This window comes from Centruroides sculpturatus, unplaced genomic scaffold (assembly GCF_000671375.1).
Source record: "Centruroides sculpturatus isolate CEXI.00-Female unplaced genomic scaffold, Cexi_2.0 scaffold2035, whole genome shotgun sequence".
In the NCBI taxonomy this organism is placed as follows: Eukaryota; Metazoa; Arthropoda; class Arachnida; order Scorpiones; family Buthidae; genus Centruroides; species Centruroides sculpturatus.
In genome coordinates this window covers 26826-38311 of record NW_019386296.1, presented here as the reverse complement: position 1 = coordinate 38311, position 11486 = coordinate 26826, and the positions used below count along the sequence as shown (strand labels likewise).

Genomic DNA, 11486 nt, shown 5'->3' with positions numbered 1-11486 from the left:
ATATATATAATTATAATAAAGTTACAGTAAATTAAGTTAATATATAATTATATATACAGTACCTAATTTATATATAATTAATATATAATTATGTGTACAGTACCTAATGTATATATAATTTATATATAATTATATGTACAGACGAAACTAAACTCAATTGACCCACCTAAACTGTCCGTAGCGTGGCTCTGGATGGCGGGAAAGTAGTTCAGCTGCCTGATGACGTTTTACGTAATTATAGGAGTTTTTTACCGTTGCGTACGGATACCACCACAATTTTTTCGCCGTCTTATAGGAATCATAATTATAGGAACCAGTCTTATAGGGGGATCTACTGTATATGTATTTCTCAGCAACAAAAAAGGTATTTTGTTTCTGTTTATTTATTTGCTGAGCACTTTATGATACTATGCAGATTTGTTTTTTGCAATAGTGAATGGTTAATTCTTGTATGCACAATGATAATTCTATTAATACTGTAATCTAATGCTATTAATAATAATTAAAGAATCAGATTCTTATGTCAGCCAATCATCTTCTTACCATTCCAACATGAACTGTTGAATGCTACTCCATGATAAACATCTTGGTTTGCATTTATTTCTCTTAAGTAGTATACTTGGGTACAATATAATAAAATTTTACTTTATATATCCAGAAACATCTGACTAAATTGTTATTCACTGTATTAAGAACATACACTGATCAGCCAAAACATTATGACTACCTCTGTATCCAAAATAATGTATTGTATCTAGAGATCATTGGAAGTGGACTGTGGATCAATGGAGTAAGGCATTCTGGTCCAATGAATCTTTTTTTTTTGTTCATGTGGATGGACAAATTTGTATGTGTCATGATGCAGGCAATGCTATGGTACCAGGATACATAATATAAGGAAAGATATGCTGGTAGAAGTGATGGTGTTATGCTTTGGGATGCATTCTGTTGAAAAACCTTAGGTCCAGTCATCCCTTTGGAGCACACTTTGCTAGCTGCTACCTGAACAAATTGCAGATCATGTACAATCCTTCATTGTGACTATAGCCACTGATGGCAGTGAAACTTTCCAACAGGACAACACATCCTGCCACACTGCCTGCATTGTTCATGATTAGTTTGTGGAACATGAAGACAATTTCCAGGTATTGGCCTGATCTCCAAACTTGCCAGATCTCAATCTGATTGAGCATCTGTGGGATGTGCTAAATTGACATGTTCACTCTGCAGCTATCTCATCAGAAACAGGTCAGGCGTTAACAGACTTATTGCTGTCATTCTGGTACAGAATATCCTGAGCCACCTTTAGAGATCTTGTTGAGTCAATGCCTTGATGGGTTTGGGGAGTTTTAGCAGCACATGGTGGACAATGAAATATTAGCTAGCTGGTGATAGTGTTTTGGCTGATCTCCAAAGTAAAATGTTTTAAACATATGCAAACATTTACTATTAACAGAAAAATGTTAAAATGTTTAGAGGATCTGGGATTACTTGGAGTGGAGCATAAATTTATATGAAATTGCATCAAGTGCAGAGAGAATAGCTTTTTCAATTGTTTTGCCATAAAAATGTTTAATTTAAACTAGTTTTATTTATTTATTCAAATGAAGCTGACTAGTTCAGAACATCCCGAATCATTTTTTTCATACTGTTTGTCTTACTATATAAACAGGAGTATTATCTTTTTGAAATATCTAAAGGTGCATTAGTAATTTCCTTTATAAATGGCAAAAGATTTTCAGATAGAACTTGTTGATAGACTTGAGCATCCATTTGTCCTTTGATAAAGACTATAAGCATTGTACCATTCCAGTAAATGCTGCTTAAGTAATGCTCAAACCTATCAACAAATTCTATATGAAAATCTTTGCTGTTTATAAAGGATATTATTAATTCACTCTGGATATTTCAACAAGATAATGTTCCTCTTCATACAGTAAGTCAAACAGTATGAAAAAATGGTTTAATGAGCATAATGTGAATATTTTGGATTGGCCAGCTGTTTTCCCTAATCTGAATNTGAAAAACCTTAGGTCCAGTCATCCCTTTGGAGCACACTTTGCTAGCTGCTACCTGAACAAATTGCAGATCATGTACAATCCTTCATTGTGACTATAGCCACTGATGGCAGTGAAACTTTCCAACAGGACAACACATCCTGCCACACTGCCTGCATTGTTCATGATTAGTTTGTGGAACATGAAGACAATTTCCAGGTATTGGCCTGATCTCCAAACTTGCCAGATCTCAATCTGATTGAGCATCTGTGGGATGTGCTAAATTGACATGTTCACTCTGCAGCTATCTCATCAGAAACAGGTCAGGCGTTAACAGACTTATTGCTGTCATTCTGGTACAGAATATCCTGAGCCACCTTTAGAGATCTTGTTGAGTCAATGCCTTGATGGGTTTGGGGAGTTTTAGCAGCACATGGTGGACAATGAAATATTAGCTAGCTGGTGATAGTGTTTTGGCTGATCTCCAAAGTAAAATGTTTTAAACATATGCAAACATTTACTATTAACAGAAAAATGTTAAAATGTTTAGAGGATCTGGGATTACTTGGAGTGGAGCATAAATTTATATGAAATTGCATCAAGTGCAGAGAGAATAGCTTTTTCAATTGTTTTGCCATAAAAATGTTTAATTTAAACTAGTTTTATTTATTTATTCAAATTATTCTTTTTGTTCTTTTAATTAGTTTTTGTACAAAGTGTCTTTGTTAAAGTAAATGTCTTTTAACTTTAATTGTTATATTTTTATTAATAATAAATTAAAACAACATACATTATTATTTATATAATTATGTAAATTGTTTTTATGTAAATTAGTTCAATTTTTATTTTCAGGACATCACTGAAAATGATTTGACTTGTCTTTCACAATTACTTCATAAAGAATTAGATATATACCTTCAATCTGCTATTATATTAGCATTAACAGGATGGAGGAAAGTGTAAGTTAAATTGTGAGAATCTGGATAGTTATAACAACTTTTTTAGTAATTTTAATAAATTGTTATAAAAATACATTCATTACATTTACTTATTATATGAAAACATTTGAAGCAACTTTTTAAAATTAGATTTAATAAGAATACAGTAGACCCCTCTATAAAACGGGTTCATATAGTTCAGATTCCTATATGACAGTGAAAAAATTGCAACCCTATTTGTATAAACATGCTAAAAGAGACTCGTATAATTCAGTAAAACGTCATCGCCGACTCGTGTCGTGACAGGATTGGTCAAATCTAGACCAATAGTGGATATTGCACAAACCATTGAGTTTAAACGAGCAGCAGACCTACTAAAAACCATTTATTATTTAACAGCCATAAAAATTATATTTATATTAATGATGTCTCCAAAATTCAGCAAAGTTTTTGCAAAAAATAATTTATCAGGAAGCACGCAAGTGCCATTTGATGACAAGCTCCACGATGTAAAGAAGCTTAAGCAATGGTGTAGTCGAACGGTGCACACTTGATAAGTAATCCTACAATTTTAAGTTTATAGCATAGTTTATATGGATTATTGCTAAAAATTATACATATTTTGGAAATGTTGAGTTGAATTAGTATAGAATCGATTAATTTTATGGAAGAAAACCTTTCAAACAGCCGTAGTCCGTAAACTGCATACGTGCCAGGCTGTGATTGGCTCGTGTATTTAAGGACTCGTAGAAAATGAATTTCATAAAAACCGGAATGTATCTACCNCACTTAGTCTTATATACAATGAAAACTACTGTTTAACAGCTTTTCCAAATATCTTTCCACAAAAAAAAAAAAGTCTTTAATTAACAAATATCTTCCATTAAAAGTCAATCCAAACTATAAAGTCTCAGTTGTACAATCAAGCACTTCATGGAAAAACTTAGCTGAGACAATAAATATGATTGACTAGACCAAGGAAACCACACGTCATAAACAATTCCTGGTTTGAAAGTTGATCACAATACTTTTAAAGAATATCTGAAGAAGACAACTTTTCAGATATTCTTTAAAAGTACTGATGCCTACTATCGTTGTTATAATATTTCAATATTATAATACTTCACTGATAACATTTTCATGTTCTAGTATAAAAATTTGATTTGGAGACATATTAGCAACTTAGTTTTTTTTAAATGAAAACACTAAAATAATATATATGTTACGTAAATCACTAGTTATGAGTCTTTGAAAGTATTATAGATAAAAACAGACAATAAAAATTATATTACTAAAATTCTTATGAGGAGTCCAAAAAAATAAAAATAAAAATCCCTTACTTTTTCAAGAAGTGGGAAAGAATAAGATCAGAATTTAAAATAAAAACTTAAGCTTACATTTAAAATTATTAATTGAAACATACACTTCATTAATATTCTGAAAGTTTTGCATTTGTCATATTATGGATATCGATTTTAATATCTCAAAACTATCACCATAGTAATGAATTGAAATTAAAACTATCAAGATAAATTTACTGAATTAACTACTGTATACAAGTACATTGGAAGAACTTGAGGCTGATTTAAGTTTATGCATGTTACAGTGGAACCGTGGTTAATGACCAAATTAGTTAACAAACTTTTATTTTGCAAAAATTTTGTCTTGGATAATGAACTTAATGGTGTTGTTTGTCAAATTTTTAAGCTTGCTGACTTTTAGGGGGAAATCAGTTAATTGCATGTTGGTGATGGTCTAGGGTCCATTCGTATGTTGGTGGTGGTGGTGGTAGAGACAAAAATGACAAATATTTTATCGTGAAAATCATTTATTAGAATAGGAAGATGCTTTGAGGTAGTTGGAAATGGTTTATCTACAGTATTGCTGGAGCAGCGTATCACTGGTCCTATGATAGTGCAAGCTGATCAGTCGTAGCCCCGGAGTAGATGAGATGGGTTCACTTGGTCACTGAAGCGATGTTAGGTATGGAGCTGCGGCAACTGAAATGGTCTGCGAGACACAGCACAAATTTTAGCAGGCACGACTTCAGGCTTAATCCAGATGAAGATGACACATTAATCGCCGTAGAATTTTTAGGAGAACTGTATTTTGACCCGAGATTCAGATTTTTATAGTATTTCTTCCTTGAATCTCACTTTTTGATTGGTCTTGCATCCCATTCCTCACTTCCCAATTGTTTTCTTCTTTGTCTCCAGATGAAAACTGAAAATAGATCAGGTCACAAGAAAGGTCCATTCTGAGGTGTCTATTTGACATCTGTTTGTTGAGTCTGATTGGAGTCTGAGTCTGTTGATTGAGTCTGATTGACATCTGTTCGTTGAGTCTGAAACCTATAAGCCTTGCACTCATAACTTAGCTCATTGTTTCTGCTATCTGTCATTTTGGAACTTTAATGATTGTATCTGATGTTTTTATACCTGTCAAATCTTTCCCTTTTTCTGAAAATTTAACCTAGATTGACTATTTATGAGCACGTTTTCCTATATTTTCATCAAAGAAAACTCATTTTACAAATAAAATTACAAAAATACCGGCTGCTAGAACAAATAAATAGTATTTGCATTAATTTCTTTGGGAAAAATTGCTTCGTTTAATGAACGAAGTTCTGGAATGGATTAAGTTCATTAACTGAGGTTCCACTGTAATTTCCAATTTTAATAATCAGACTATACATAAATATAATACTGAGCCTTACAAATTTTTACAAATTAATATACATTTTAAATACAGTAATTTAAAAAAAATGTCCATAATTTTGTTTATATTATTTATTTTTCTAATTGTTAAACATTAAATTACTATTTCTTTTGATAATATGCTAGTAGTTGATCTGTATCAATTGCTTTAATTATTGCTAAAAGTTTTTTATTATTTTTTATCATTGAAATATTTTCCTAATTTGTACTGTATAAATGATTGTGAAATCTCTTTAAAAATAAAATAAAATTTTAAAAATGATTTAAAAACTCATTTCCTAAAAATTTGAGATAATTGAAAAAATATCAAACATAATTTTATACCAAATTCATATTGAACAAGTAAAACGGCAAAACCGTATTTGGGACAAGACTATATCTCGGAGACAGAATCACTTTAATGCTCAAGGCAGGTCTTGTTCTCATTTTCCTATCTTCTTTGATATTGCTGCTTTTGGGCACGATTGTTCAAACTTCGCTGGCCACGACCACGAGATCGTCCACGATGCATCTTCGATGAAATTAACCTATCTAATTTCAAAATTTCTCTCCTTTGCGTGTAGGCCCAGGTTGAATTTTTGTCGATGTATAACAAAAAGTTCCCATTTTTGAAAAAAATAATCGTGGCTATTGTATCATCCGAAATTATTTTTTTATTTTGCACAAACAATATACAGTTTAACCCAATTATAATGTCATCAAATGTAACAACAGCCCTAATATAACGTCAAATTTTTATCGGTCCTACGATTTTACTGTACTAGATAATGTTAAAAAAACACCCACTTGTAACGACATAAAACCGTTTTAATGTCATATTTGAAGCACACTCAAATTTACAAAATTAGATTACAAATTTTATTTAACATAGAAGAAACTACGTGTTTGGTCCTGAGGTCAGAGTTCACTTCTTAGAATGACTGCGGGTGGTACTCTCCCTACCTGACTTTGGTGGGGTGAGATGGCTGTTTTGACTGTTCATTCATTCATTCATTCATTTTTATTTACTATGTACTGTCAAGTACATTCCTCAGTGGCATAGCGTGGGTGTCAGCCGCCCGGAGCAGAGGAAAATTTCGTCCCCCTTATTTAGGTATCTCAATTTAAAAGACTAAAATTCAGTTTCGTCACAGAATAAATAATGAAAAATTCCATGCTAGTGTTGCCACCATTTTAAAATCGCCGACCCAGACGGCAGGTGAGGTTCAAATAGAAGTTCCTGACGCATGCACATGTCATTTTGCAATGCGAAGAATAATGTGCAGTGCATGCTGGTTCTAAATCAGTTACAGTTAGCAACTAGGAAGACTTGGATAGGAATAACGCAAGTGACCTAGCTGTATTGGATATTGGAGGTGTGTATATATATATGAATAAATTGTACAAGCAAAAACAAATAAAAAAAAAAAGTCAACAGGTTGTGCACGATATCCCCTGACGGCGAGTTGATTCCCGGACTATATGGATGGATGGTAACACTATTTTCCATGCTTATTTCAATCGGTCCGAGTCGTAGGTGGACGAAAATATGAAATGAAATGGTTCAAATTCTTACAAGCTGCTATTATTATTTATTATTGTGATATTGTGCCGCCCGGGGTGGGCCGCCCCCACTACGCTATGCTACTGACATTCCTGGCCCCGCATGAGCATTACCAGGAGATAAACAATACAAATACGTTACAATATATATTCGAAGAGAAAATTAAATAACATTAAGTTGTAGTAATGGTAAATAAAAAAATAAAAATAAATAGATAAAATTGTTGAGGAACATTGATAGGACAATCACAATTTAACTATTAACATTTACATAGATATAGAGTTATTATAAATTTTCTTGATTAATATATATTTAATTAATAAATATCTTGGTGATTGAGTACTTATAGATTAAGAAGATGAACAGAAATAACTGTTTCAGGTCTTAAGAACATAATTATCAGCCTAAGTAGTTAGAACTTGGATTGACATATGTTTTGCTGCTTCAAGATGGAATGAAGTTGGGCAACAACACATTCCTTAAGCAGGGTATCTTGAGCAGAGTATTATTAAAAAGCAAATTATAGGTAACACATCACCTCTGTAGTGCAGGACGATTCGAATGCACATCTGAGATATCACAAGATACCATTGGCACAGCACTTCCAGGCACTAAATACACAGATATGATAACAATCAACGCACAGGGTACGGCACATGAAGAAGAACATTATCCCACGTAGAGAAAATGTATAGAAGTTTTCTTATACAAGCACTTTCATTAGGACAACATCATTGAAAGATGATTCACACTTAATCAGACAATGATGATCAGAACCCTTGTTGTATATCACATATTGTTGTTTTGCCTGTTGGTAGAAGAGGGTCACCATTTTGGATTTTATTTTGACTCGATTCTCGGTCTCCTGACTACCTATGAGTCGGGATTTTTTTATGCGCAAATGATTTGGGCACCTAATACTCTGTGCCAAATATCAACTCTCTACATGTACTCCTTCATACCTCTATGCTGATAAGAACATGAGGCAGTACAATTTTATAAACAAGACATAGTCTTGTCAAAAAGTATTAATGAAAATTTATAGTTATTGAATATTTAGAAAAAAACAGGTACAAAGATTGTTTGAATTTTACTATGATAATAAATATTTATATTAATAATGTAAAATAATATAATATTTAACATAATGGTTTACATCAGGGGTTGGCAACCTCATTGTTACTAAGGGTGCAATAAAAATTTTAAAAATCACCAAGGGTGTATAGTTTAATTTTTGAAAAAAAATTGCAATGTTATAATAAATAAACAAAATAATTCTTTTGAAATATGTATATTTATACAGAATAAAGATTATATATGCACATAATAACTAAAATATCAAAGTTTAAAGTACATATGTTACATAACACAAAATCAAATTAAATAAAATTACAAGTACAGTATATGACTATGATTCTACAGGGCACATCTGAAATGTGTCATGGGTGTTCACATTGCTGACCCCTATATAAATATCTTAATGTTCAGCAGAATAAAAATGATTTTATTTTTCCCCTCATAAATATGAAGTTTTCCTCTGAAATACAGTGGGGGATATATTTAAGATTAAATCCATAAGCAAAATAATAGTTTTTTGTAGCTACACCTGTACTTTGTGGTACTAGCATATTACTAGGCACTAGTAATGGACAAGTAGGACACAATCCATTCACAATTACAAAATTAACAAATTTAGAATAATTTAGCACTATTCAAATTACCTTCAAAAATTTTTTTCAAGTAGTTTAAGAACTTGATCCTATTTTATAATTAATTTTAAAATAATAATAAATTTTTAAATTTTCAAAAATTTATTTAAGAATTTTTTTCCAGCTCTGGTGAAAGAAAATGTTTATGGTGTTGTCATTGCCAAAGGTTATTAGAATTTCGGTTTTATAAAACTGCAAAGTTAAATGAAACTGATAAAGAACCTGATGGTGTAAATTCAGTAAATGTAATTGAAGAAAAAGTAGTGAATTCTATTCAGTTAAATAAGATTGAAAACAGCAACAATGATAGCATTTCAGATGTAAAAACAGAAACAAAAGATAATTTAGAAAAATCTGAAGATGAATTTAAGGTATCTTGTGTTAAAAATGATAATTCAGAAAGTAAAACAGATATTAATATTCAAAAGAATGAAAATGATGAACCTCCAAAAAAGATTCCTAAAATAGAGAGAAAGGTTTGTATTTCTTTTAATTATCAATAATCAATTAAAATTTATCATTTAATATCAATAAATAGCTTTATTTATTTTGCCTAGTCAGATTAATGTTTTAAATATATAAAATATTTTTAACTAGCAGGTTGGCCCGGCGTTGCTCGGGCAAAAGTAATGATAACTAAGATAAAGATTATTACGTTACAGTCAGCCTTTACCCGTTTTCACAGAATGCAAGAATTGGGTCCCCTTGTTTCCAAACTAATTAGAGAATTTTTAGGGTCTAAAAATATGTTCGATTTACCACAAAAACGAAAAAAACTGCATCTGCATCTTGCACGTTGCTTTCTCTTAACAATTCCATTGTTACGTAACATTTCCATTGTTGACACTTCCATTGTTACTTAAAACTTTTATTGTTACTTAAAACTTCCATTGTTACTTAACACTTCCATTGTTACTTAGCACTTCCATTGTTACTTAACACTTCCATTGTTGATGGAAGTGTTAAGCCTTAATCCTGTCCCTCTCCCCCATGGGGAGGAATTTTGAAAAATCCCTTCTTAGTGTGCGTTTTCGTGACGTACCCTATCTGTGTACCAAATTTCAACTTTCAACTCCTAACCGTTTGGGCTCTGTGCTGATTATTATTATTATCAACTCATCTCGATTATATATATAGATAGGATAGCATATATTAAAAGTGAAACTAAATTTGTAACTAATAAAATTTCTTAAATTTATTTCTGATTTAAAATTATTTGAAATATTCAAGTTTTTTCATATGTAATCTTAATAAAAATTTATGCAGTAAACTGTCTTAATATGCATGCATATTGAAACTATAACCATAGCCATATGTAATATGCTTGACTCTGCACTGGGAGCATAGATTTGAGTCTGAGTCAGATCAGAAATTATCAGGTGGTCTGACTTAGAAGTGATGAGTCCTATCCCTCACCACTTGATTTTTTCATTGTAGTCCTGAGCAAACCAATAATGGGCATGAAAAAACCTCGGTGCTCAGATCTCAAAGTATAAAAACAAAGGGAAAAAGTAGTCATTATCATAAGAATAGAACATGTGTGTTATAAATATTAAAACTTAAAAAATGTTAATTGCAAATTAAATTTAAAATTAATATATTGAATTATAAATCAATTTGTAAAATCAAAATTTTTAAGAAATACAACAAAATTTCAATTTACATATTATAACAAAAAGTTAGTAATTTTAATATATTCAATTATATAAATGAAGCATTAATAAATTATCAGTTTAAAAATGTAATTACTGTTCAGATATATTATTTAAAATTTCAGAATTGATTTTATCAAAGTTAATATATATCATTTTTTTTCTAGCATACTCCCAATTATTTTGATCCTATTTATGAACATAGATATTGGTGCAAGTGGATTAGTTCACCAAATCAAACACAGAAGTTCTTCAAGACTGATAAATGTGGATGGCAGATATTCCTAAAATCTTTGTTATTAAATGTACGCTCATCTGTTATTTCGTCAAAATGTGTAAGTATATAATAAAAACTTTATTTATGTGATGTATTGTAAATATTTTAGTTAAACTATTATTTCTATATATAAATTGTGATGACTTTTTTATTAGGTTAGGTTATCTGAGAAAGTAAAAGATATTCGTCAAATGTTGGAGAATTGGATTTGACAGCTCATAACTTTAATGTAATTAGTTGAAAAGTAATTACAGATTTTGTTTCTAAAAATATCAACATTGTAAATTTGACAATGACCACTTATATTATGTAATATTGTATGTATGTATGTATATATGTATTATGAAATAAAATATTTTTAAAATACAGAATCATTTTTTTAATTCCTTATTTTGACTGCTGATTATTTTTAATACAGAATGATTTCAGATTTTATATAAAGACCCATAAAAATTTAATCAATATACTAGGTCAGTGTTTCCCAAAAAAATGAAGTGGTGACATCATAAATCTACTCCTGCTACTTGATAAGCAGCCAGCAAAATTCATCATTACCTCAAATATAAACAAAATATGAAAATGAAGAGACCAGACTTTTGATGAAGTTTTTAGATAGGGTTAATGTTACCTATGGTGACCAAAACGGCGGCACT

The 11486-nt window shown here is 30.8% G+C and overlaps 1 protein-coding gene across 1 annotated transcript in view; it reads left to right on the top strand.

Annotated features, from left to right (window-relative positions):
- The window catches only part of LOC111614461 (NIPA-like protein), a 34399-nt gene extending 23212 nt beyond the window's left edge, over positions 1–11187 (top strand). The window contains exons 6-9 of the mRNA XM_023355841.1: positions 2850–2956; positions 9029–9380; positions 10724–10891; positions 10989–11187. Of these exons, the coding sequence (XP_023211609.1) occupies positions 2850–2956; positions 9029–9380; positions 10724–10891; positions 10989–11045 (684 nt within the window). The 3' untranslated portion in view covers positions 11046–11187. The remainder of the gene's footprint in view (positions 1–2849; positions 2957–9028; positions 9381–10723; positions 10892–10988) is intronic.
- Positions 11188–11486: the final 299 nt, after the last annotated feature.